Source organism: Cuculus canorus, chromosome 14 (assembly GCF_017976375.1).
Source record: "Cuculus canorus isolate bCucCan1 chromosome 14, bCucCan1.pri, whole genome shotgun sequence".
NCBI classification, from domain to species: Eukaryota; Metazoa; Chordata; class Aves; order Cuculiformes; family Cuculidae; genus Cuculus; species Cuculus canorus.
In genome coordinates, this window is record NC_071414.1 from 13,420,339 (window position 1) to 13,447,668 (window position 27,330).

Consider the following 27,330-nt stretch of genomic DNA (forward strand, 5'->3'; position numbering starts at 1 on the left):
CTGTGGATCTATCTCCCATAGGTGCAGAAGCAAGCGGGACATGCTGTCCCCTGCACGGCCTCACGCTGAGCTCAGGTTTGGGGGCTGCAGTGAAGTACAAGATCCCAGCCCAGCAGGACCCTCCAGACCTTTTGTGGCCAGGCTGGGGCAGGGAAACACAGGGCGGGTCCTCACTGCTCTATGTCTGTGTGTGTGTAGTGTCTGTGCATGGATGTGCATCATACACGTGTGTGTAGCCACAATGCATGCACTATGTATGTCTGTATATGCAGTCCACGTGTGCAACCTGTGCGTATGTAATACATGTACAGTAGTGTTGCGTGCGCAGCATATGTGTGCTGCTGGTGTGTGTATGTAACTTTTGGGTGCAGCTAAGTGCAGGTGTGTAACCTGTTTGTAACACATGTGTGTGTGCAGCACAGATATGTGTGAAGTGTATGCAGCATCTCTGCGTTTGTGATGTGTATGGGCAACTTGTCCAGCCTGTCTGTGTCAGCAGCATGCAACTTCATGTATAAGCGGCTCTGTGTGTGTGTGCAGCGTTTATTTGTGCAACACGGGCGTGTGCTGTACACGCGTGCAGTATGCTTGAGGGCATGCATTGCACATTGGTGTGCAGCATGCATTTGTGCAACACGTGTGCACACAGAGCATGAGTGTGCAATGCACCCTGTGTGCAGGGAGCCCCCGTGCCATCATCATCGCCCCCGGGGGGGCTCAGCCCGGCTCCCCCCTGTGCCCTCGCCTCCCCTTCTGTGGAGGCTGCTCATGGCCCGGGCTGTTCTTACAGCACCCGGTGAGGGGATGGAAGAACGATGGGGCTGGGGGTCTCCCCTCGGGTCATTCCTCACCCTCTTCTCCCTGCAAGCCCCGAACAAGGGGGAGGCGAGAGCAAACAGCGGAGGTGTGAGCCCAAATAAACGGAGCGCCCAGCACGCCCCCTCCGCTCCCCCCGGGGCCCCCGAGCATCCTCCCCTGCCCATTGGCTCCGCCGCGGGAGGGGGGCCCGGCCCTATATAAAGGCAGGGTTGGGAGGCTCCAGAAGGGGTTAAAAATAATAATAATAATAAAAAAACCCAACCAGACAACAAAACCTCCAAACCAACAACCCCCAAAGGCAGCCACCACCATCGCAGCCCCCCGCCCAGCCATGGTGCGGTGCTGAGCGCGGCCCCCGGGGCCAGCGGGGGGGACCATGAACCTAGTGGGGGGCTACCAGCACCACCACCATCACCACCATCACCACCACATGCTGCACGACCCGTTCCTCCTGGGGCCGGCGGCGCGGTGCCACCAGGAGCGAGCCTATTTCCCCGGCTGGGTGCTCAACCCCGCCGAGGTGAGCCCCGAGATCGCCGGGCAGAGCCCGAATTACGGCCCCACCGAGTACAGCCCGGCTGGCCAAGGGCGACTGGAGGCTCTCGGCAACCGCCTGGGTCGTCGGAAAGGGGTCGGGGGTCCTAAGAAAGAGCGACGGAGGACGGAGAGCATCAACAGCGCCTTCGCCGAGCTCCGCGAGTGCATCCCCAACGTGCCCGCCGACACCAAGCTCTCCAAGATCAAGACCCTGCGCCTGGCCACCAGCTACATCGCCTACCTGATGGAGGTGCTGGCCAAGGACAGCCAGCCCGGGGACACCGAGGGCTTCAAAGCCGAGCTCAAGAAGACCGACAGCAGGGAGAACAAGAGGAAAAGGGAGACGGTAAGAGGCGAGCCGGGACCCTGCTGCCCCGCTCGAGCCGGGAGAGCGGAGGGAAAGCCCTGAGGCTGGGGAATAAAACCCTTCCCGGTCCCTATGGAGCCTTTCTTCTCGCCAGCTTAAAACACCCCGCTGGAGCGCTTTTCCTTCCCCAGCTTAATAATGCCCCGCTGGAGCCTTTTTTTCCCCCTCTCAGCTTTAAAATGCCCCGTTGGAGCCTTTTTCTCGCTCCCAGCTTTAAAATGCTCTGCTGGAGCCTTTTTCTTTCCAGCTTAAAAATAGGAAAGCACCCTTCGGGGGGAACCTCGACGGGTAAAAATTCCGCCCTAATTTGCCCCGAGGTCTCCCGGGCGCTTTTCCCAAGGGATGAAGAAGCCGCGGGACCGGTGCTGCGGAGCCTCTCGTTCGCTCGTCCTTCCCCTCTCCCGGTGGTTTCGGAGCAAGGGAGGCTGCTTCTCCCCCGCTACAGCGAGCAGAGGACGGGGGGGACACTCTAAACCCCCCTCTTTCCCCTCGGGCTGATAAAAGCCGCTCGGAGCCCCGGGGCGGGCGGCGGGAGCCCTGCCGGGACCCCCGTTCCCTCCTGACCGCTCCTTTCTCCCCATCTCCTCTCCCGCAGCAGCCCGAGGTCTACTCGCAGCCTTTGGGCCACGGCGAAAAGAAGCTGAAGGGCCGGACGGGTTGGCCCCAGCAGGTCTGGGCTCTGGAACTGAACCCCTGAGGGCTGCCCCGACGGCGCTCCCCGCTCTATGTGCAATGTCGGAGAGAGCCCGGCCCCGTTCCCGGAGCCCTTTCCAGGCGCAGGATGCGGGTTCCCAGCTCGGCTCCCCCTCGCTGAGGCGGACGCTCCGCAGGATTCAAGCGAAGGGCGCCTTGCGGGTCGGATCCTGCCCGCCCCATCGGGGCCATTTCCCCCCTCGCCCCTTCCCCAGTTTTCGGTAATCGTTGCTCTTTCCAATTGTCTGCGGCGATCGGTGCCTTCTGTCCTCCCGGGCCGGGTTAAAACGGTTTGATTCGTTTGCTGTTGTAAATACGAGCCCCTTCTTCTGTCCCCGTCCCCATTCGCTGCCTGACCGACGTGTGGCCGCGGTGAAACTACCTAGAGGTGCATCTGGGAACACTCCTGTGCCGGGTTTTCTACCTCAGATCTGTATGACCACTTCCCGAGGGACCGGGCGCGCCACATCACGTATTTAAAACAGAATAATTAAAAAAAAAAAAAAATTAAATGAAATAAAGTTTAAACTTTATGCAAACAGCCTCGAGTCCGACTCCGCTGCCTTGCCCTGCTCCTGGGATCACCAAGCCCCCTGCCCGCAGGAGAGAGGGGTGCTGCGGATTAAGGACTCCCCTTAAGTCAGGGTCCTACTGTGGGGCTGATCCATGCAGGCGAATTGTCACCCTTGGAGCTCCGGCATCTCCATGGGATCCTTCGGGACTTCCAGATTCAGCTCACCCCAGGAGGCAGCAGGGCTGCAGGAATGTGCACCCCCAGTTTGTCCCAGGGCACCAACTCTGCCCCGCCACTGCAATCCCTTCCCTCTTGACCCAGGAGACCTGGTGGAGAGACCAGACATGGATTTGGCTTGAGGAAGGATGGCAGGATCAGGCCTTTACAGCAGCTGGATGGCACGAGCACCGTGGAGCTGTGCAGCCTGTTTTATGGCTGCCGTGCACAGAGCCAGGGATCAGATCCCTCTCCCTGCCCAGGCAGCTCCCCTGCGGAGCTCTGGCACTGGCAGCGCTTTCGCAGCGGGATCCTCTCTTAGATGCTCTCGGCCACATTTTGGAAGGAGCAAAGTCCCCTCCTCACTGTCCGACCGTGATGGATGCCACCACTCTCAGATGCACCAAAGCTCACACAACCCAAATTTAGCTCTGTCACTTCTCAACCATAAATGATTAATAATGATTAATAATCTTTAATAATTAAAGACCGATCCTTGTTCTTTTATTCTGTGCTCACACAGCTCTTTTACTGAAGGGTGGACTCCCAAGTTGTGCATGCACAGGCTCAGGGCCTGATCCAGCCTTCTCAACCTGGCCGTGCCGTCTTTCCCAGAGACACCAGGATAACCCCTACCCCTCAGCCAGCGGCTTGGGCAAAGCAGACTGAGGTGGGAAGAGTCATACGCTATTGTAGGGTTAATCTGAGGGCAGACCCAGGAGTGTTAAATTTTCTATTTTAAATCAAGCTTTTGCTTGAAACTAAAAGTATAGAATTAATGATGAAATATCTGTAAATTGCTGACGTGTCTATCAATCTGTGCATATTGTGCAGCCAAACACATCAAAACCACATCACCTGAGGGGAAGCATCTCAGGTTTTATAATCACTTTGTCCACGTGTACAAGTACAGACGGATGGACACACGAACATGGGGGGGGGATAACAGCCTGGTGTAATTAAAGCTCACAGAACGATCAGGCTATGAGAATCAGCTTCCCCTCACTTCAGAGCTGCTGCACGGAGCTGCTTTCCGAGCCCCAAATCTGTTTTCTGATCTCTTTGAACAATGTGGAGATGAAAATTGACTGCATGAGTGGAGCAATGCCCGTAGTCGTATTGTTTTGTTCAGGCTATAAAAAGTTTAGCATGGCACTGAGTCCAAGAGTGAAGCTAGAACAGGGCTTTTCTAAACCCAAACGCATTCAAGAACAAAAGGGAAAAAAAAAAAAAATCAGAAGAAAAGAATAAATGAAAATTTACAGAAAATCAGCCCCAAATATCCTGTTAAATGGCATCACTTCACAATCCTTAAAGGGCTGGGTTTTTAGATAAAAGATCCTAAAATGTCACTAACGCTGTAAATCCAGTGTCCCATAAACGCATCCAGCCCCAATCCTGTTCACATGCACCAGCTCATATCCCTGCACCCCCACGGGACTAGTCGCAGCTGCCCCTCGGCATCGGATGAGCGAAAGGGTTAACCGGGGATCTGGGACTTGCTCTGCTGCCTGCGGCAGGGGGACTAGACACGGGAATCGGTGTCCTGGATGCCGGGACACCAGGCTCTACCTGAGGCATCATCTGCAGCCTGGGGACCTTCCGCTGCCCACCAAAAACCTCTGGTGTTTGTTTTCTTACGAGTTTCCAGCTTTGCTTCTGGGAAGGGGTTACCCTGCCCAGCTGGTGATTCACCCACAGGACTGTCACTTTTCTTGCCACCAGTTTCTGGTGGTGGTACCTGATGGCTGCGAACTTCTGGGAATGGTCTCTCCCGTGCCAGCTGCCCTTGCTCCTTCGTGATCTTGCAAGTGAAAATACTCTCAGTTTCCATGCCTGCAGAAGATTTCCCTGCCGGCAAGAGAATTTTCCTGTGAGATTTGCTCAGCGTTTTGGGGAAGGGTGGGTGAAAAAATATTTTGTGTACTCCCAGGGCTTCACTGTTTCCATCCCCATCACAGCACCGCTCTATCGCTCCTGTGACAGGAAAGGGTGTCGATGCTAAGCTCAGCACTGGTTACAGCTAAATTGGGTCACTCCTTCACCCTTAAAGAGAGGAGCGAAAGTCCTGCACAAGGGCACCCTCCCTTCCTCTGGCAGCAAACCTGAGTGGCATGAAGGTGTCCCCACAGCCACAGGCAGGCAGTGACAAGGCTTTCAGTGCCAGCTGCACCAAACCTTGGTGGAAGAAGAACGGTTTGGCCACCAGCTTTGAATTTTTTGGCCATCTGAGAGGGCAGCTCATCAGCCAGGGGAGACGGTCCTGCACACACCTACAGCTCGACCCTGCCATGAACTTGATGCTGTTGGGAAGCAGCAGGCTCCCAGCACGCAGGCTGGAGTCTGCAGTTGCCTGGACAGAAGCACACGTGTGCAGGGATCGCTGGGCCCCAGGGCAACATCATACGTGCCGTGTCCCCTGCCGCCGCAGACCAGCCATGAGAGACGGTGGAAGGGATCTTTCGACCCTGCTGCCTGCCCTGCCCGGCCACGGGCGCAAGAACTGGGGCAGAAGGGCTGCGGAGAACTTTCCACCCCACTCTTTACACCCCTGGAGTTCAGCATGGAAAGAAATGGCTCCTTTTTTGCCTTTTTTGCCCCCCTCCTTCCTCCCAAGCCCAGATCCTGGTTGTTGTTGTTGTAGGTATTTATGGGCCTGTTTATCTGATCTCGGGGGAGCCTATTCTTATCTCAGAAGCAGCAAGGGAAGGGTTACACTGGACAGCTCAGTAGACAGTATGGAGCCAAATAAAATACCAATCTGACAAAAGAAAAAAAAAGGAGAAAAAAAGAAAAAAAAAAGGTAAAAAAGGGAAAGAAACACCCAGCCACCCACTCACCCAGAAGCGCAAGGCTACCTGGAGTAAAACTGCAAGGCAAAGGGACCATCTGATATTTCTGCATGTTTCTTCTTCCCTGTTCCCTGGGCTGGATCCTGGAAGGTGTCTGGCTCTGCTCACATCGGACACGACATTCCTAGAGAAGCAGTCCCGAGACGAGCACGGTCCAGGCTGTGGGCTGGGACTCAGCTCAGCATCTGTCACCCCCCAACCAGCTGCTGGTTTCAGGCCGGCAGCACAACCCTGGACAAGAAATGCCCAGGCTCACAGTGGAGGAGAACGCATTTTAATGTCACTGAAAGAAAGAAAAAAGAATTTTTTTAAGTTTCACGTCACTTTCTATAGTGGTTTGGCTGTATTGTTGCTGCTGTTTGCTGGTTACTTGAGGGGAGAACAGAAACGCAAAGGATGAGAGGCACAGCCGGTCCTCAGTTCCAGCAGGGACTCACTCAAGGTCGCTCCGAAGGTCATGGCCAAGGCCAGGGCGGCTGCGTCCCATCGCGGGGCCTCCCTGCCCTGGTCCCAGCTGGTGACACAGGGCTAAGGGGCAGGTGGGACCCACTGACACCACATTTGCAGGGAGCTGCATGGAATCCCAGCTCTTCTCTGGCCTCTCTGGAGTGCCAAGGGTGCAGCCAGAGCGAGCAGAACAGGATGGGATGAGGCTGAATGGGACGTGCCCTCCTGTGATGCCAGGCAGGGGCAGTTCCATGCCAGGGGTTCCCTTCAGTCCTCACCCTCTCCCCACTCAGCACCCCACTCTAATTACCCACTTTTAAGGTGATGGTTGATAGTTCTGGCCATTTAAGGTAGCCCCAGCCCCTCACAGTAAGGGTAATTGGGCCATAATTTGTTTTCGATGTCAAGATGGCGTCAAAGATAAGACAAAAATCTCCAGGTTTGGGGGCTAAAGAGACAGGAGAAATCCTGACCCAGGGCCGACCTCAGAGGAATGGCCACAAGCCCCAGTGAGTAACATGGCAGGTGAAAGATTTACTGCCAGGAGAGCTTTTTGATCCTCTCCCAACACTCGGAGCCTCTCAGTCCAGTTGCTGGCTCCCAAGTCAGACTGTCTCCTGGAAGTACTGCTCAGGTGGGAAGGTTTTCTGGCCAACAGAGGCCCCCCTCAGCTGCAAAGTTCATGACATGCAATAGTTCGTCCTCAAGTCTCCATGCTTCTGGAGTCACGCGGTTCTGGACCCACCTAAAAATGAAGATGCATTTTCAATTCATATCGGTAGATATTATATCCAAGCATGGGAAGTGGCTGGAGCTACAAAACAGATGAAGGATTGTATTTCCTTCAATTTTTTAAAAACAAATCCAAACTCTGAGGGTTTTCACCCCTATGGTTGTCCCTGCTTGGGTCTGCGAGCATCCAGGATGTATTTCTCCATGCAGCAGCCTGTGCTGGGAGAGGACCGAGAACACCCTGGGTCAATCTTCCCAAGACCATACTTTGAATACCAGACAAAGTCACCGTTCACCCCATGCCCCTACTTCTCCAAAGACAGTCTTTGTTGCTGCACCCCATGAAGGCCCCTTCCCATGGGGAAGTGAGTATTTACTCCTCTCAAGACTAACATGTTTGGTGTGGAGGTAGCAAAGGTGCTCACCATGGCTTCGTGCAGAATGACCCAACTTTGTCCTTGCTCCCATGAGCAAGCATCTTCTCCTGCAGCAATGACGCTTTGCTGCCAACTTCCCACTGATCTTCTCCCATGAGATCTCAGCATTGTCCTCAGGTGAAGCTGGGTGGAGTGGGGCAGCACAGCAGCCCGGCTGTGTCCAACACAGCAGCTGGATTTAAGGTCTAGAATAGAAGCTGGCTGGGAGCTGGCGTTCTGGTGGAGAATGAGTGCTGTACATCTTGGGGCACGGGGTAAAACTAAGCAGGCACTTTTCTCAGCAGGACTGTCTGCCACCTCCATAGCCATGTGATGCTGGACAAGCTCTGTCTCTCCTAGTTACTCCAAAGCTGAAGTGCAATAGCAAACTTGGAGCTGCCATAGCTCCAAGAGCCTGTGGATCAGAGGGGCCAAGGAGACAGATGGACCTGCTGGAGCACAAGCAAGAAGCCCAGGCTGCAGGGAGGTTATTTACTGGTGAGAGGAGAGCGAGATGGGCAGCTGCCCAAGAGGCTTGAGCCAAGGGACTGCAAGGCAACAGCACATGCTTGGATCCTCGCTGCTTCCTTGTGATGGGTCCTCAAGGCAGGGGAGGTCCTTGTTTGCAAAGTTTCCTTTTCCCTTGCTTGTTCTTCCTTGTGCAGAATTCAAGTCCTGACCACCCTGGAAGACTTTACAGTAACCAGAGAAGTAGGGGAATTTGTGGCGTCACTAGCGGCTGAAAGCTGAGGAATCGAAAGGAAAAGGGGTTCTTTTTTTTTTTTCCTTAGATTGCAGCTACCTTGACAAAATTCTCATGGCCTGTAACTGACTCCCAGGAACGGCCGGGGGGGACGCAGGGGCCAGAGCAGGCTGGTTTAATTGCCTCAGCCAGGAACTCCTTCCCAAACTGAGGAGCCAGAAGGACTCACAAGTCTGAGCTAGCGCACAAAGTTTGAGCCAACTCTGAGACTCCTTTCTCTGCTCTCCTTCACTGTTCCACCACCATGGTCCTGTAGCTGATGGAGAGTAGAAGGGCCAGCTTTGCATAGAAGCTGATCAGCTTGACTCAAACCCCAGCCTGGGCTGCTGTGTTCAACAATTCACTCTGCAAAATGTCCAGGAACCAAGCCAGCTGCTTAGGGCTAAACCCAGGCAATTCCACACCCAGTTGTTCCCTTTTCAGCTACCATTTCTAGGAATGTGGCACGAAGAGGTAGGAAGGTCCTTGTGGAGATATCTTTGCTTTGGCAAGTGCATGAAGGACTCAGAGCACAGGAGCAGCAGTGAGGAGTGGAGAAAACAAGATCAGAAAAAGGAGAGAAGGGAGGAGCCCTATCTGTACCCGGTGCTAAAGTGCAGACGAAGAACTTTCAGCTTGCTTTTTAGCCTGAGGAAAATGAAGACTCGGAGGGGTGAAGTGAGTTCGGGCCAGCAGTGGTGCACCGAGGGCTCCTGGATCCCAAACCCCACTTTTTACATGAGGGCCTGGGGTTATGACCAGTAAACCAATGGGAATTCTAGGAACAAATTAAACAAACAGGTTCTGTTGGGAAGGTGGGTGTACAACAACAAGAACATGAGCCTGAAGAGTACAGGGATGTTTCCAGGGCAAATTGGACAGGGAAAAGCTAAACAGTCCTGTTTTGGGACATGTACAGGGATCTTGGTTGCCCTCTGTGGCCAGGCAGGGCTAGGAAGGTGCCGGACTATTTCATCCACATCTCGGTGCAGAGGGGCTGGATGTGGCGCCTGCCTTTCTCACCCCAGCCCAGTGAAGGTCCTGCAGTTTGGACAGCAAGCCACCAAACAGGAGATCAGATTGCTCTGGGCTGCCCTCCAGGCCATGGCTGCTGGCCTGCCGTCTGCTCAACAGGCGCGGGAGCAGGCCAAAACCCAGACACCAAACTGAGCTACGAATGAGTCGATTCCAAGACCACTGGATACAAGCCACCACCTTCCCTTTTCTAAAGATGGACTTGGCCACACAGGCACCAAGACCAGGAAGAGGCACAGGCAATGTTCACACACCTCTTGGACTCAGCCTCTTCTCTGCTTTATGACCACGACCTGGGTTAGTGAGCTGGCTAATCCAGTGCTCTCTGGTCCACGGCAGTCCAGACGTTTCAGGAGAAGCAGCAGAGTCATCTCTACCTGAGACTTCCCTCACGCTCTCTTTGGGAGTCTCTCCTCTTTCCCACGTGCACCATGGTCCTCCCTGCTGAGGACGCGGCAGTGATCACAGAACACTTGCTGCAACACCTGAAGTGAACAGATCTTGGAGAAAGTTCCAAAATCAACTAAATAACAGCACATTAACGGGCTTTGAGGTACTTAGGGAAGAAGCCCAAGCTGCCTGCAAGCATAAGAGAGATGAAATGAGCTCCAGCTCCTGGCAAAGTGAAACTGAGTGCTGGCAGAGCTGTGTAGTCATCCCTGATTGGATACAGGAGAAAGAAGAAAAAAGAAAAGCAAGCCCTAAGGCTCAGCCTGCTCAGCCACATCTCTAAAGCATAAAACCATTAAATCCACATTCACATTTTTCCACAGTCCTCTGCGCTGCCCTTTCTGCCTGGGAGCGGAGAACCGAAGCCTGGTTTCCGTCAATGTTGTGAGGAGGCCCTCAGATGGCTCACGCAGAGAATCGGACGTGTTCAATTTCAATGTCCAACCAGGAAAAATCCCCAGCAACCCAAACAAACCATTTTTATGGTTTCTACATCTCGCTACAGCATAATCCCGCTTCCGCTATCTGACAAGTACAGCCAGCAACAACCGAGGAGGCATCTTGGGGATGGGAAAAGGGCTTTGGTCCCCAGGCAGCTGCCCAGCCCTGGGCTCAGAGGTGCGGGTTCCTGAGCTAACACTGCCCTCACACGGCAGCACGGAGAGGGACAGGCAGGATCAGGCCCATCAGATCCATCTACTGGGTGCTTGGTTTCTCAGCGTGAACTAAAAAAGACTGAGCAGATGTCTCCTTGGTTGAGAGACTAAAATCTGTGGAGGGTTTCAGGGCAGGGAGGAAACATGAGATGAAGCAGCATTCTTCATTAGCTTATTCAAATAACAGATTAACTGGCAGAGTTCATCTGTATCACTGGAGTTTCTGTTATACTTTGGAGAAGTGGGCCTGTGAGAACCTCATGAAGTTCAACAAGGCCAAGTGTAAAGGTCCTGCACCTCGGTTGGGGCAATCCCCATTTTCAGTACATGATGGGAAATGGTGTGATTGAGAGCAGCCCTGCAGAGAGAACTTGGGGGTGCTGGTTGATGAGAAGCTCAACATGAGCCGGCAATGTGCGCTTGCAGCCCAGAAGGCCAACCGTGCCCTGGGCTGCATCAAAAGAAGGGTGTCCAGCAGGGCCAGGGAGGGGATTCTGCCCCTCTACTCCTCTCTTGTGAGACCTCATCTGGAATACTATGTCCAGTTCTGGAATCCGCAATGTAAGAAGGGTATGGAGCTGTTGGAATAGGTCCAGAGGAGGGCTACAAAGATGACTGGGTGGCTGGAGCACCTCCCATATGACGACAGGCTGAGAGAGGCCTTGTTCAGCCTGGAGAAGAGAAGGCTCAGAGGAGACCTCATAGCGATCTTCCAGTACCTGAAGGGGCTACAGGAAAGCTGCAGAGGGACTATTCGTAAAGGCTTGTGGTGATAGAATGAGGGGGAATGGGCATAAACTTGAGAGGGGCAGATTTAAACTGGACACAGGAGGAATTTCTTCACCATAAGAGTGGTGAGGCACTGGCACAGGTTGCCCAGGGAGGCTGTGGCTGCCCCATCCCTGGAGGTGTTCAAGGCCGGGTGGGATGGGCCTTGGGCAGCCTGGTCCAGTGGGATGTCCCTGCCTATGGAGCTAGATGATCTTTAAGGTCCCTTCCAACCCAAACCATTCTATGATTCTGTGATTCTATACCCTCTCATGCACAACAGGTTGCTGCTTACAGCTGTCCTCTTTCAGCCCTTCTGCCTTTCCTCCCAGGGTAGGACACCTCTTCACTGTGCTGGCAGAAAAGCCCACACTTACCAGTCTTGGAGTGCAAATGATGCTGTTTTTTCCCTCCCGTTGGAGTATACTGCCCTTGTTCTCACCTGAAGACTTCTCCGTTACCTCCTAAAGGAGCTTGACAATGTGCAGGTGATGCACTGTGAAGGGTTCCAGCCTTGCTCCTTGTTTTGTGGTGCCCACCTGTGTCACCTCTGGTCTTGCCTTGCTCCCTGAGGCAGTGACAACACCTGTAGCATGGCAGCACATTACCTTGCACAAAAGGATCTTGGATTATTGCAAAGACCTCCAGACATGTCCACAAATGCAGGCACTGACATTGGGATCTGTTTCTGATGCACCAGCTCAGTCTCCTCCAGCTCTCCAACACATCAAAGTCAATGTTCAGCTACGAGAATATTAGACTCAACATAACTACTCATCACTTATTGTTTTTCACAACACAGTAAACCACCAATACAGCTTGATTCAGTTCTCTGCGGTCTCCTCCTTTACCACCGAAAGTTAATACCATGTAACGTAGGACAGAGGGGACCTGTCTCCTGCATGCATCACTAGCAGTACAAACAGGCACGTTCTGCATGGCTGGAAGTCACCATACAGCAGAACACAAGTTGCCACCCTCCTCCCAGAGGGCATTTTATCCCTTGCCATGAACTGAACAATGATGAGGAGACAGGTCAGTTGTTTGCAGGACAGCGCCAGAGAGTACAGCAGATGTGAGATGGTTTCAGGGGAAGTTATCCGTGCAAACCTTTACTGCACATCAACAGTGTAATTTAATTTGACAGCAATAAATTCAGGTCACGTATTTTGAGTGTGAAGCTCTCAACATCCTATCATCCTCCTCTGTGAGAGCCCAAGTGTCTGAAAAGCTATACTACAGCCTCTGTCCTGGCTAAAAATCAAGGCTTGTCTCAGTCAGTGCCAGCAGAGCCTTAGGAAATGCCATGACAGGGTTCAGGAGAAGCCCGAGTTTCTGGCATCTCTCCCTCCCTCCCTGCAGCAGCAAAACCTGAGGCTTCTGCCTATAATCCTCCAATCAGGAGGAAGAGCAATACGGGAAAAAGGAATGAAACAAAACAGTACCTGAAAAAGGATCTTGCAGTTTGATGGAGTGAACATTCGGATGCTCCATGTCAGCGTCAATCTGGAGTAGCACCCACCTTGCCAGCTAGGCATGCAGCTTCACTTCTGGACAGCAGGAGCTAGAAGTCATGCGTGAAATGTAGGCAAGGGTACTTGGGAAGGGAACAGCAGCACAAGGTTGAATTAGACGTAACGAAGATTTATTAGGAAATCCAGTGAGACACTGCACTTGATTGGCTGTTCTTCAGAATTGGGGGAAAAAAATCCCCATCATAGAAAAGCCCAACACTCCCCAAAATGCAAGGTCATGTGGCTCCGCAACAACCTCCATTTTTCTTGTGTGTTGCCCTTTTATTGCATTCAAAACACTGTGATTTGCATCCATGCCACTCACACAGCTTTGTCACAAGATGTCCCATCACCTGTGTTTTCTAAGTCAGGCTCCACATATCCCTGTCGGCAGTGCCGTTCTCCCCTCCACGGCTGCAATGCTTTTGGCCCAGAGGAGCTGGGTGGGAATTGACAGTGAATCAGAGAAGCCTGGCACAAAACATCTGTGCAATGCAAAACTCCACTGGCTCGGGAAGTGCCAGAAAGGGAAACAGAAGGGAATGTAGGCCTTGTTGCTAGATAGATCATTTATTAAAGTGAAATTCAGCATTTTATCTTTGTCAGACAGTACAGAGTTAAAGTCTCATACACAGTGGAAGCAGGACATTTCCTACACCTCAGAGAAATGAGTTCTACAGTTTTTGCTATAAGTTACTAAGTTGCTTTAACAATACACAGCTATATTACACAGTTAAAAATACAAGGTGTCCAAAACATTTGGCATAAGATCAGCACAACACATGGAGGCCAGAAACAGAAGAGGAAACACAGTTTTTCTCTCCCAGTAAGCTCGCTAAAGGACTCCAAGCCATTCTGCAAGCTCCCTGCTCTTTGCCTCCTCTGCACTCTGGCTGCAGAAGGGAGAGCTGCGGCAAGGACAGGAGCAAGCGCAGCCCTCTTAGGGCACAGCTAGGCAGGGCTCCTGGAGCCTGTTGATGGACAGGATGGCCTGCAGAGCTGCTTGCAAGGGAAGTTCATGCTTAAAGCAGGAGGCCTCCCCTCTCCCCACACTTTCTTCAACCATTTAATTCACTCCAAACAGATGTGGTCACAGACAAGTCAAAAATGTGAGACCAGGGATAGCTGTGAAAAGTGCAAGGAGTATCTTACATCATAACAGTTCATTTGCACTTGGAAAGTGGAAAATGAATACTCCCTAACTCGATAGAGATTTCTAAAGGGCATCAGTGACAAGAGGAGTGAGGCATCAGTAACATTGCTTCACCTTTGGGACTCTTCAGTCAATACTCTGGGCCGTACAAAGACTCCTTTTTATGCAGGAGGCTACCTCGTAGTACCCACTTTTTTAGAGGCAAAGTGACTCTAGTGCTCTCGGGAAGCGTAACGATCTGCAAATTTAAATAAACAGTCCCACAGCAGACCATTTCTCTCCCTTCCAACTGCAGTTACTGCTGAAGATCTCCCATTGATATTTACATTTGGCTCAACCAAAAGACGTAAAGTGCACAGCTCCCCCCTCCTTCCCTTCTCATAAAACATCCATTACAAGAGCTAACACAGAACAAATCTTCCTCCGCGTTGCTAACTGTGAAAGCGTGTTTTGTTCAGTCTCTCTGTGGGCCACATCCTGTTTCATCTTCTCTGTGCCATTATGACCCGCTTGAAAACTTGCACTTACTGTGGATTACTTTGGCTCTTGATTTCAAAGCCGCTCCGAAGCTAGCTCGCACTTAAGTCTAACTTTAAATGCCAGACTTGATATGTTTTGGTCAAGTCTCGCACACCAGTGTATCTAGTGGTTTACAGCCATATTTCTAAGGAAAACTGGGACACCAGAATACTGGGGACAAGTGGTACAAACCTGTCCACTCTGCTTTTCTCAGGCTGAACATCTAAAGTGCCTGGCAAAAGAAACATTAACTTTTAATGCAATTGTTTACTTCAGGTTGATATACAATATTCTTTGAGATGCAAAAAACCAAACCTCCTGCCTTCTAACACAGCCTCCCTGGATATATTGGCACTTTTCAGCCATCAGATTGCCACCGACTCAAATCTTTGCATGCTTCCAACTCCCTTCAGTTGTGCTCAAGCCAATAACTAGCAGCAATTTCTTCTTCCCTTAAAGCGAGAAGAGGTTGAGCATACAGGATGAAGTTGACCCCAGAAGAGATGATTCTGCTTTATTTGGATTTCATACTAATGGCTTTGGATCAGTTCAGAAGTCTAATGAAGGTAATGCAACTCTTCAATGAGAATTGAATTAAGCTTGAAGGCTTCAAAGATGATTCCATCGCCCCAGAGTGAATGTCACCTATGCAGGCTTGTAAGAAACAAACTTCCATTATTATAAATGGAAGGATGACATCTGGTCACCCTCCCTGCCCCCAAGGCTTGTGCTCCATGGTTCAAAGCTAGACAGAATTTAAGGCCCATCTGTGAAAAGCAAAATGTAAAAGGAAAAAGAAAATAATCTCATCAAGCCAAAGCGGTTTGGGTCTTCCACCTTTCCAACAAGTCCCATCTAAAAGTGCTGAGAAAACGTCCCACCTCATGGCTTCACAAGTGTGAGGTTCAAACACATTTACTTCGAAGTTTAAAACAAAAAGTTGGAAAGTCTCTTTTAATTGGCATGCAGCATAAGGAATCAAATACACAGAACGTTATTATACAGAACGACAATTGCATTGTTGCGTTTTCTGGTTATTAGACACTAAATGCTTTTCAAGAATCACAGGCACCCTGAACATGGATATTGCTACTGAATTGACGTGTGATTTCAGTTCATAGCATGGGAGCCATATAAGCGGCTTACCCTTCCAACAAGTCACCGGTTTTCTTTTGCTCAAGGCGTTTTGCTCTAGCTAAATTGAGAACAAGGTAATAAGGCATTTGCAAGGGTTTATAAGGCCATGGGGTCTGACAGCCAAAGATTCCTCTGTTTCTTTGGTGTCTTGCCTCCAAGCTTTCCACCTTATAAACAGCTGCTAATGGCTGGTAAACATCTCTTCATCATCACACTTCACCAAGAATTTTTTCAAAAAGTAGAATTGCTTTAAGAGTGAAACCAACAAGGATCACATTCACATCCACTGACTATTTTCAGAAGGAAAAAAAAGTTTCCTGGATACCACCTCTGCATAAAAGCAGTGCAGTGAATACACCTGAACAGATGGAACCTGCCACCTTATTTCCTTGAAAAGAATCATTTTGCTGCTGGCTGCTAAAACACCCCAACAGATTTATTTACTCTGAGAAATAAAATAGAACAAAACACAACAATGAAATAAGTAAACCCCAAACAAACTATATTTTTACAGTTTTGGTCTAGAAGGTACAATGAGGCATAACACTCTCAACTCAGAAACTCATCTTCCCTTGGTAATGTCCTCTGATTACATGGACACTTTGAAGATTAACATACAGTCAGAGAACACACCCTTACAACTGTCTGCCCTGAATGAGAGAAGCCAGATCGCGTTGACTGATGTGGGAATTATTCCACCCTTTCAATAACGAAAGGACTAGAGCAATTAGGAAAGTTTTAAACATTCATGACATACCAACGCAAGACATTCTATCCTCATTCCTTGAGCCTCTCTCTTGTCTGATGTTCTTAAAATCCATACTGAACCGAACAAGGAAATGCTGAAACAATCACACTCTCCAAAATTTCAGAAATGGGACACAGGATCATAACAGAGTATTTCTGCCTACAACACAGGACTTAGGCATGTTGAAGTTTGCTGAACGTGTTTTTGGAGCATTAGCAAACACTTCAGAGCTGATGTGAACAGCCTGCATTAAATTACGGCTTGATTTTTAAAGAGACCCTGGGAGAGCTTCAACAAGAGCTTCACTACCTGAACCCTTCATGCCTTACGGAACACGATGTAGTACTAAGCTGGGATTGTGTTCTGCATGTTTAGCTCTTACAACAAAGCTTCATCCAGTTTTGGAATATTGAAACCTGCCATTGACAAAACAGTAGCTGAATTTTTTTTACTGTTGAGTTTGTTGCTTAAGGCTTGTTGAGAATACACTCTCTATGTGGAGTCTTGGCATCTTGTAACAGAACAGAGACGTTTGGACAACAAAGAAACAGAGCGGTGCTTTAACCACGAGATCCCCTTGAACAGAATCTGAGGTCAATGGAGTACACTCAGTCACAACCAACACCTATAAGCTCCTTCTGCCAAAACAACCACTATGTTACTTGTAAGGACACCTTGGCGTTAAATAGACTCAGAGCGATCTTCTCCTACAGCACACAGTTAAGGAGCACCAGCACGCCACCCTCTGCTCACACAGCTCTTGTAAAAGCACACGCAATGCTCACAAAAGGCAAGTGCTTCGATACATTTTGCCTGTTGCAAAGAAAGATGAAATGCATCGTGCTCCAGTCAGTTCATTACCCCAGTTATGGTGCTATCCTCATCAGTCTAAGTCTGCTTTATACTACACTGAGTTTGCCGAGCCCACCAATCCACACAGCAGTTTTGTGACACCTGCTAAAGACTAGCTTCTGAATTAAGTTCACCTCACTTGTGATTGATACCTGATCTGACACAGAGATCGAGAGGCAGATGTCTTGAGCCATTGTTTCACCCACCACCATTGAGCCTCGAGTGAGGGAAATACGTGTAAATGAATTAAATAAGCATTTCTAGCAACATGAGGAAACCCTGCAAATAAGCAGTATTTGCCTTAACACCACATTCTGAGGAAACACATTAGTTTTTAAATGCTTACAGACAATCAATTAGTGAGTTCTTAAATAAAAGAAATTAGAAAAAGAGATTGCAGAGAGCTGTTTAGCATCTGTGTTGGAAGGGGGTGGGAGGAAAGATGGTTTAAAAAAAAATATCAATTTCAGACTAGTCAAGTAGTGTTCACTGGGGTAGATTTTGTGAGCTGCAGAAGTTTGGCACTTGAAGCACTGACTCAAGGCAAGACAGAGCATGTGTAGGAGGGGAGCAAGCTTCAGACAAATTTCTGGCCCACGCACCTTGATAATGAATTTTACCTCTGCTGCTATTCCAGTCCTGTGCCAAGACAAACTGCATGGTGATTTGTGATGCAGTCTGAATTCGGTGAAAAAAATTCCATCCGTGATCCGAATTGCACTGAGATGCAGATTTCCAGAAATGGTTTAAAACGCTGAGTTGACAAACTCCACGGTCCTACAGGTTTGCTCGGTTTCCTCATTATCCTCATTTCTTTATTCCAATGTTACTTTGAAATGAGGGGAAGAAGTCTTCAGAAACACGCTGGGCACATGTTTTCAAATACTCCTGATAAGAAAGTCTATATTTTTTTTCCTGTCATCCAGACCTACTGCATTAAAAAAAAAATTTACAATATACTTCAACAGTTTTTATACACCTAAAATGCACAATACCATCTGTTCCTTCAAGGTCATTCTTATTCCAAGTCTTGTTGATTTTCATTCTAGTTGCTTGCTACCTTCTGATTTCTGGTCCAGCCTGCTCTTGTTGTTCTTCACCATGTAGATGAAATATGCAAGCGTCTCTTTCTCATTCACAGGAATATTCCTGAAGTGACGACTGACAGTCTAGAAGGACAACATGTAAAGAGATAGAAATACTGAAATTAAAAAATAGAAATAATCAGAAGAGGGTTTTTCTCTTCACTTTCCAGATATGATTTTCTGGCCACCTCAGTGTAATACACTTCTAGCCAAACATGCACCAATTCAAACTGTCAGTCCTCATTTACCTTTCTCTCTTTACAGCTGGAATGTGCTTATGAACATAGAATGGTCTTGCTACGTCAGCAGTATTTGCAGCCAACCTACAAGCAGAATTTGGAAGCCAGAACACCCTTCTGCCAAAGCAGCAGAACCTCTCTTAAGTGGCATTTCATGCCAAGACTATTTAGAGAGCAAGTTCTCCTTGCACCTCAGTATTTTAAAGGAGAGAGCCAGAAATATTAAAACACTTCACTGTGTGGACCAGATGTAGCAAAGTTTTAGCAGCCAAAGGAAAAAACACTGGGTAAGTTTTCACTGAAAGGAACACGAGGGAATTTGCAATGGGAGGAATAGGATTTGGTTAGGGCTTCCCCCTCTCTGACATTAGCATAAGCCCTGAACGCCTAGTTGCTTTTTCCTCAGAAAATGAATGCAGAAAATGTGCTGGAGCTGGACGAGATCCGCTTCTCATACAGAAGAAACTCTTTTTTTGGACCCAATACAGCTATCCATCAAACTGGATTTTGATGCAGGCTGACAATAAGTCACTGCAAGAAGATTTAGGGAAGTTTGAGTTTTCCTTACGGTGGGATAGCAGCAGGAGTCTAAGAGCCTCAGGCAGCAGTGATTCAAGCATGGGTGCTGGACGAGGATCCAGCGTAGGGTCAAAGCTGCTCAGACTTCACAGGAAATCTGGGAAGTGTGTGACAACTTTAAGTTAGGCTCCCTTTATTTTCTGCTTGCATAGTAGTTTTACTTTTTCTTTTTCCTCCTGGGCACATTCATGGTAAATTGCCTAAGTAAGTAGTCCTCCACAGCAGGAGGTAGCTGAGAGACTATGAACTGGTTAGTTAGAACATGACAAATCAGAACAACTAATGAGGATGTACACCCACCCTGCTTCATTCATCCTACTCCTACATGCACTGCACTATATGCTCTCTATATGCTGTATATGCATTCCCCAGCTGACTCTGAAAGGCAGTGTCTTGCTGTCTTTTCTGGTCTGCCTGTCGTTCTTTAAAGCAACACAGTTAGTTTTGGGCAGACAGTTGTGAAAGCCTCAGCTTACAAAAACAACCTTGCAACCACTCAGTGACTGCCACAGGCTTTTTTCAAGTTTAGAGAAGACTTTTCCCACAGAATGACTTCAGATCAAGTCAGAAAAGAGAGCCAAGCAGATGTGTACCAAGCACAACTAGCCAAAATAACAGCACATTCTAAAGAGTTCTTTCTTAACAAGTACTCCACGTGGTGAGAAAGCAGCAGTAGAGGCCCTTAAGGAAAGGGCCTTTTATTGACTTAATACAGAATCATAAAACTTCAGGACGAAGGAGAAAAAAAAGGAAACTGAAGTCATGGTCAGTGATCTTGCCTTTAAGAATAAGCAATTCCAACCAGTTCAAGTGCCTGTGAGGAAAGAAAAACTAACAGGGGCACTTCAGGTGATTAATAGTGTGTAAGTCTAAGTTTCAGTGCAAGAGCCATTTTCGGCTAACACCCACGCCACTGGAAAGTAGGTTGTTTCCTAAAGGTAGTGGAATGTGACTATGAACAAGGAGGGGAAGGAGGCAGAGAAAAGCAAGTTACTAAAACATGCTTTCAAGAGCAAGCTTCCATGCACTCTATGATTGTCTCAGGTGAGTGAAAGACCACAGCTTTCTGTTGGTGTCACCTCCTCTGCAGAGCACACAGTATGTTTTAGCGAGTGAGTCACCACTGGTATTAGTGTCCAAGAAACGTGCCACGTCATCAGAGGAGATAAAAAGTTTTCAATAACAGAGACAATGCTATCTGTCAGCACTTACTTCTGCTAGTTGAGCCTTGTTGAGTCCAGGCCTAGTCTGCAACTTATAATGCCTCTTGTAACGTCGCAGAGTGTTCACTTGGAGCTGGAACAAGTCGACCTGGAAGTGATACAGAGAAGTGGGGATGAGCACCACCTTTAGCTTCTGTTAGGCAGAAACACAGAATTATCTAAAACTAACTACATCTGCCTCAATGGGAGTGCTCCTTGCCTACATTCAGAACCACATCAACTTGCCTTACCGGCAATCTAAGTATCTTTTGTACTTGTTAATGCCAAAGGACCAAAAATAGCCTCAGGGAAATACAAAATTTTATTCTGGTTTGCATGCTGTCAACAGAATTGCTGGCCAATTTCTGCTCCCAATGATACCTCTGCAACCTCCAAGCAAAGGGGAACCTTTTGTTCCCACAAGGTTTAAAAAGCTCACACATTAACTATAAATTTAGCAGGCACAGAACAAATGGCTTGTGACATAAACCAGAGACAGAGCACAAGTGAAATTCAAATATTTCAATGGGAAGTGCACGGTTTAAAAGCAAGGGTTGTGGTGGGGGAGGTTGCAGGAAGGAACATGAAGATCATGAGGAAAATGCCAAAGACAAAAGGAATATCTGCTGAAAACCCAAGAAGAAAATGACTTTAAAACTGACACACTGCAGAGCTCCCTATTCAGTTAGGTGATGTACATCCCTGAGCTTTTAACCACCAAACACCCTGCACACTCTACAGCACTAGCGTCGTTAGATGCCAGCTGGGTCTTCATCAACTGACATAAAGCCTGTGTGTGGAGGTTTCGAAAAAGAACCTTGTAGAATGAAAAAACAAATAACAAAACAGGTACCCTTAAAAAAAACCCAAACCAAACACTTGCTGTGCTTTCAACACCTCCACACAGGAGGTGTATGGAAACAGCTTCGCTGGCAGAATGATTACTTGGTGGCTTTTTCTTTTTCAGAAATAAAACACTTTTTGCCAATACAGGTGGTGTTTCCAGCAGAGGGCTCTGCTGATGCAGCCAGAGCTCAACTCCTCCACTAACATCACCTCTGCACAAATTCTGCAGTGTCAACAGTACCAGAAACATCACCAAAGCAAATACAGAACACAATGGCAAAGAGGAGAGATTATTCTAGAGTTCCGTAACACAGAAAAAAAAATGTCCACATTAAAAGACACCTATTTTCTGAAAATAAAAAGACATTATGAATTATTTGAAGTTGCTGAAAATGCCACACCTGCAGAAGTCTGGAGAAGCTTAATACCCCTGGACACCACAGACCCGAACACAGAGAGACTGACCTATCAGATTCTCTAGTGTATTTTCGAAATGATGCATGGTAGATTGCAAAGAACAATATCAGGGCCTCAGTCACCACTGAAAATAACTTACTTTTACCTTTAAAAAAGAATTAGTATCAATGCCATTTTAACACTCCTCTTTTTGGAAGCAGTACATACATGAAGCCGTGCAGTTACCTTATCGTACCTCTTTTTACAGAGAACTTTACATGGGCAAAGAACTCATACGAGGGTGAAGAAGAAAATTAGGATGTGACACATCAGAAAATGTGTTCTTGAAAAACGAGAGTAACTCCATAGCAGTCTCAGTGAAGCTGCAATTTAAATTTAATTATTTCCCTGCTGGAAAACACTGCAGTCAAAATTCAATATGCCCAAGACTGGTAAAGCATCCTGCACCCACTTGGTAGCTACTAACCTCTGGGACATCTGTTTCATGCTCAGGAGAGTCACCTCCGTCATCACTTGTCTTCCTCTTTCTTTTGTTTCGGACACTTTGAATGAAGTTCTTGTGAAAATCACAAATATAGAGATGCCTCACCTAAGAGCCAGAAGTGGTGAAAAAGCAATCAAAACAGGTACTACAGAAACAGCATCCCACAGCAGCCCCTTAGAAACTGGTGTTAGTGAGTGCATCCCTCAGGACTGGCGAGACCAACTCCCTCACGACATTAAGGAATTTCTAATCTTAAACCCCAGGCCTGATATCACACTCTTGAGTGAGAAACAATTTACATTACAAAGACTAAAGACAAGGAAAATGAAAGATTCGAGTTCCAGCTGAACCTGAACCGCTGCAGATAATGTATTTCTCTTTTATGGTTGCAATCTTATATCAGAAAAAAATAAGACAGTTGTCTGGAGGAGGTGCAGTTGTTTCAGAACTTACTAGCAAGAAAAGCATTTATTCTGTTCCACTCTTGTAAACTTCCCAGTTTAAATAGTACAAGAGATTATTAACGCAAATGTTTTAAAATCTAGATAAAAAATAAAAGTTGGCCAATTACCTCAATTAAAACAAGCAAACCAAAAATCTCTTTCCTATAGCTTACCCTGCCACTACAGTCAGCACATCTACAAAAAAGGATCCCAAATGAAAAGGACTATTTAGCACCTGTAAGGCAAAAATCTCTCCAGACAACACAGGTACCCTACATTTGAACTGACTTCTTGCAGTCAACTTTATATTTTCCCTTAATTTTGAGTTCATTGGTTTGATTTACTCTTTTTATTTGTAAAGCCTTTCATCTGGCAACAAGGAATTACTTCTAAAGTGAAAGAAATTACTGTACCACTAGAGAAATCTTCTGAGGACTACAACCAGGAAGAATACTCTGTTTTTTAAGAATAAGATTATATTTCAAATTGAGTCACTCTCTTCCTGTGACACAATGTACTTCATCTGTGCAAAAGGCACCTAACCAACTGGGGAAGGTGCCAAACAGACTGACTCAAGCTTCATCTCTTTTTTTTCCTGTTTGTTTTTAACACTTTTTATCTTTAAGGTCAGGTAAGGAAAGCATGTGGAGCAGACTTCTGTTAATCGAGTTACTTCTGAGAAATTCCTGCTGTAATCACACCAGTCTGCTCTGCTGCCTTTATTTCTCTCCTCGGCAAACATCCCGTTTCTATCTTGAGCTGACAGGTGTCACTTAATGTCACTAGAGGGTCAGCAGCAAACCAGGTTGCTCAGTGCCAACCAGCGAACACACGCACAAGTGCTCTGCTGGAAAGGTTGCAGACCTCACGCTTCGAGTTACATGCAAGAGCTCATCTTTAAGAAATCTGCTTCATGAGCATACGAATCCTTACCTAAAAAAATCCTTACTTAAAAAAGTAACGTCACCAATGTCTGAGTGAAATAGTAACCCATATTGCTGATTTTACTGGGTAGCATCAGTGGTTTACAATATGAAACTGAAATTAAAAGAGCACTACCACCTCCAAAGCAAAGCAAGCTCGCTCCTTTGCTCCCCAGAACACCACCTGCTCCCCAACGCAGCAGAGCTTTCCTCCCGAACACGGTTTTGGTGCTGCTTCATAGTCTCATGAGAACCTTTGCTCAGCGCGGCTCTTTTCTTGCCTCAGTGCAGCAACACTGACAATGGAAAAACGCAGTGCAGAGGCACCGAGTTCGCACTGCACTGCCCTCCTACAGCATGTTGGGGTTCAGCGAACCACCCCGTCCTGGGAAGCTCGCCTCGCCAGCACGGGAGCAGCACCCAATCCTGGCGAGGCTACACTCTCTGGGCACAGGGCAGCTACTCATCCCGGGAAGCTGGGCTCGCCTGGTGCAGAGCAGCCCCATCCGGGAAGCCCAGCTTGTGGGGTGCAGGAGCAGCCCCCATCCCGGGAAGCTGGGCTTGCCTGGCACAGAGCAGCGCCCATCCTGGGAAGCTGGGCTCACAGGGTGCAGAAGCAACCCCTCATGTTGGGAAGTTCGGCTCGCTGGGTGCAAAGAGCACCCCGATCCTGGGAAGCTGAGCTCACAAAGCACAGGAGCAGCTCCTCATCCTGGGAAACTGGGCTCACCGGGTGCAGAAGCAGCCGCTCATCCTGGGAAACTGGGCTCGCGGGGTGCAGAAGCAGCTCCGCAGTCCAGAAAGCTCGGCTCGCTGGGCACAGGAGCAGCCCCATCCCAGAAGGCTCGGCTCGCTGGGCACGGGAGCAGCCCCATCCCGGGCAGCTGGCCTCGCCTGGCGCAGGAGCCGCCCTTCACCCCCGCAGCCTCCCCCGCCGGTGCACCCCCACCCCGGGCGCCGCGCTCCCCGCAGTGCGGCGGAGCTGGGGCGGGCAGGGCGCCGCCGGAGCCGTTCCAAAGAGCCACTCACGCTTTTATCGATGTCGAGCTTGAGCTTCTTCTGCGAGATGCTCTTCTGGATGCGCTTGCTGAAGGACGCGTTGCCGGCGGGGCGCACGCAGCGGTCGCCGTCGTCGATGAGGCAGCAGCTCTGCCCGTAGAAGGGGGCTGCGGGCGGCCCGTCCCGGCTGTCCTCCTCCGTGCTGAAACCATTCATCGCCCACCCGCCCGCGGACACGGCGCCCTGGGAGGGGGGAGAACCCCCCTGCGGGCCGGGAGCGCCGCCGCCCGCGGGCACCCGGACCCGCGCCCACACAAAACCGCCTCCGCGGCGGCGGAAGTCCCGCCCCCACAGCCCGCAGGCGGGGCGATGATTGGGCGGTGCGGAAAGAAGGGCGGGGCCTGCCGCCGGCAGCTCCCGCGAAACCACCTCCACGGCGGCGGAAGTCCCGCCCCCATCGCCTGCAGATGCGGCGATGATTGGGCAGCGCGGATCGATGGGGCGGGGCTTGCGCCCATTGGCGGGACGCGCTGCCTGTCCGTCCGGAAGGGCGCGAGGGGGAAGGAGCGGGGGGGTAGGCTGCCTTCTTCCCTCACTTCTTTCCTTCTTCCCACTCTCCCTAGCTCCCTCCCTCCTACCCTCCCTCCCTCCGCGAGGGACTGAGCAGACCTGGCCTCCCCTCCGTCGTCCCCGGGCAGGGAGTGACCCCAGCCCCTCCGGCCTCAGGTCGGGGTTCCCAGCCGGTATCGCCCCCCTACCCCAGCGCTGAGGGGAGGAACGGGCCCCGTTCCTGCCGGCACAAACCCATGCGGCCACTTCCAGCAGCACCCCCGGGGCCTGGCCCGGCGGGAGGAATCCCTACTTGCCAAAGAAGATGGATTTGTTACTTGTTACAAGGCAGGGATAATGAAAAGATTGGACCAGGGAAAGCGCTTCCCAAAGAAATCTGATAAGAAGCTTCGGCTTTTTTTCATCTTCACAAAAACGAAAAAAGGAGGTAAAATAAAGGGGAAGAACGAAATTCCTACTGATCTGTAGAGAAAAGACGTTACTTCTGGAAGCGCTGTCACCTCTAATGCCAGTCAGCACATGCTGTTGTTGAAGGTGCGTGGGTAGCTTTAAATGGAAAAGGATTAAATCTTCCTGGAGAAAAGACTTTTTGCACAAAGAAGAAATGTTCTATAGACTAAAATGACTTCAAAGCGTGACATCTGGCACGTGGAACGACGTGCGTTAGCTTGGGATGAGCTATGCTGAATCACACATACAAAATACCTTTGCAAGAGGCTCCTCATGGGCCACAGCGTCACACACCAGCCTGCTCCACCGTCGCACCAACACAGGCATCCTGCAGTCTGCTCCTCCTGCTTCTCCGAGAGGACTAAGAAACGCTTAAATATGCATTTTCCAGGCACTCTTTGCAATACCAATTGTGTCTCAATAAATCTTGAAGGGCAGGGACTTCACGCTCTTCCTCAACAGTTCTGCCTCTTAGTTTTTATTGCTGGTGCACTCAGGCAATTACTGATTTCTGTTTGTCCGTGGGACTGCCAGAGGACCGCAGTGCTCTCCACTGGGGACACAGCTCCTCAGAGCCAGCCCTGCAGTGTGAAGGTGAGGGAAATAAATGGCTTTACACACAGACCAACGAGCAGTTAGTGAAGAGCAGAGGTTATAAAAGCAAGGTGCTGCTGCTTTTAAAAGCCCTTGGCCAAACTGCCTGGGATTTGCCTGCATGAAGTAACACCCACCTGGCAAAACCCACACAGATATTCCCTTGTGTTTGGAAGAGGGAAAACACCAAAAGGCTGACAGTGATCTCAGAGCTCCCAACAGTAAGCTTTTTAGGTTTAGGTTAACCTTTCTAGGCTAATATTACAAATACAAATCAAACGACAGGCTGAGGAAATCTTGCAGAACGACATTCAGGAAGCTGAAAGCACACACTGTAGGGACAGATGATAATAGCAGCAAGTAAGCAGATAAAAAGGAACATGGTTATAACAGGTAGGACTTCCTCATGTCGCTGTGAGGAGGGGATTCTGCAGGTGCTCCCTGGACTATTCCATGGGAAGCTGGAAGCAGCTGGAAAAACAGGAACCATCAGTGCCAGTGTAGGTTGGTACCGACCATCAGATTGTATTTCAGCTTTGGCTGCAAACTCTTATTCCATGCAAATGAAAAGATTTTAATTTGTTTTGCAATGCCTACTAAAAGGAAAAATCCCAGCTTTTGTCACTGTTTGCTAATTCCATGCTAAGTATCTCCAGCTCAGTCTAACACAGTGACACCTTTTTTTCTAGTCTTTTGAAGAAAAGCACATGAAGGTGTTCGTATAATTGCACTTTATTTCAGCATATTTATCCTCATGGGAACCTCAAAATTTCACAGTCTGCTAGTCCAGAACTAGCTTGCTGTGAAATAAAGTGCTTCATAGAGACATTCTTTATTAGCTATCTATCACTAACCTGATCTCATAATTCTTTGTGGGAGCTGCAGCGAAGTGAGAAACAACGTTTCATAAACCCATCAGCACTCAGGCAGCTTTAGTGCCTTTGCAGCTGTAATAGCCTGCCCATCCAAGACAGCCCTCTAATCATATTAGGGGAACCTGCACAGGCCTTTACATCTTAGTGGGAGCAGCACTGCTTTCTAAAGCTAGGACTGCAAGGTGGCTGTCACCCAGAATCTACTGTTTCAATAGAGTCATTTGAGGTTCTTGGGACAGAAACGCTGCTCTCCAAAAGCCCCGTGCTGCCAAAGCCGTCCTGGGAGGAATACACCCTCACCACTTCTTTTATTTTAATCAGAAATCAGACTATGTCCATTTTCTTTACCTTGGGACCAGTGAAGACTCTGCCCTAGTGTTTTTCACCACCCTTCCAATCTCCTCAGCGTTTTCTAGGGTGGCACAAACTGAACCTGCTAAAAGCCTTGAACTGTCAC

General features: G+C 49.1%; 2 protein-coding genes across 4 annotated transcripts; one reads left to right on the forward strand and one right to left on the reverse strand.

Moving 5' to 3' along the window:
• Positions 1–1,033: 1,033 nt before the first annotated feature.
• Positions 1,034–2,905, forward strand: HAND1 (heart and neural crest derivatives expressed 1). Of its 2 annotated transcripts, none has more exons than XM_009565243.2 (2): positions 1,034–1,702; positions 2,319–2,905. In XM_009565243.2, the coding sequence occupies exons 1-2, from the start codon at positions 1,196–1,198 to the stop codon at positions 2,418–2,420; spliced, it is 609 nt and encodes a 202-aa protein (XP_009563538.2). In that variant the 5' UTR covers positions 1,034–1,195; the 3' UTR covers positions 2,421–2,905. The 2 variants fall into 2 exon arrangements, with proteins under 2 accessions (XP_009563538.2, XP_053935708.1); XM_054079733.1 differs by having other exon boundaries at positions 2,322–2,905.
• Positions 2,906–13,085: 10,180 nt separating this feature from the next.
• Positions 13,086–24,738, reverse strand: SAP30L (SAP30 like). Of its 2 annotated transcripts, XR_008452274.1 has the most exons (5): positions 24,415–24,738; positions 22,002–22,124; positions 20,283–20,381; positions 17,770–18,336; positions 13,086–15,084 (listed from the first exon to the last, which is right to left on the reverse strand). XR_008452274.1 is itself a non-coding variant. In XM_054079860.1 (4 exons), exons 1-4 carry the CDS (start codon positions 24,598–24,600, stop codon positions 18,208–18,210), a joined length of 537 nt encoding a protein of 178 aa, XP_053935835.1. In that variant the 5' UTR covers positions 24,601–24,738; the 3' UTR covers positions 17,280–18,207. The 2 variants fall into 2 exon arrangements, 1 of the variants encoding a protein (XP_053935835.1); XM_054079860.1 differs by lacking the exon at positions 13,086–15,084 and having other exon boundaries at positions 17,280–18,336.
• Positions 24,739–27,330: the final 2,592 nt, after the last annotated feature.

Excerpts from the sequence above, each read along its gene's own strand:
- HAND1 (XM_009565243.2), top strand. The coding sequence starts at position 1,196 with ATGAACCTAGTGGGGGGCTACCAGCACCACCACCATCACCACCATCAC. Across the intron at positions 1,703-2,318 it reads ACAAGAGGAAAAGGGAGACG|CAGCCCGAGGTCTACTCGCA; the intron begins GTAAGAGGCGAG and ends CCTCTCCCGCAG.
- SAP30L (XM_054079860.1), bottom strand. The coding sequence starts at position 24,600 with ATGAATGGTTTCAGCACGGAGGAGGACAGCCGGGACGGGCCGCCCGCA. Across the intron at positions 20,382-22,001 it reads ATGAAACAGATGTCCCAGAG|GTCGACTTGTTCCAGCTCCA; the intron begins GTTAGTAGCTAC and ends TATCACTTCCAG. Across the intron at positions 18,337-20,282 it reads ACAAGGCTCAACTAGCAGAA|ACTGTCAGTCGTCACTTCAG; the intron begins GTAAGTGCTGAC and ends TTGTCCTTCTAG.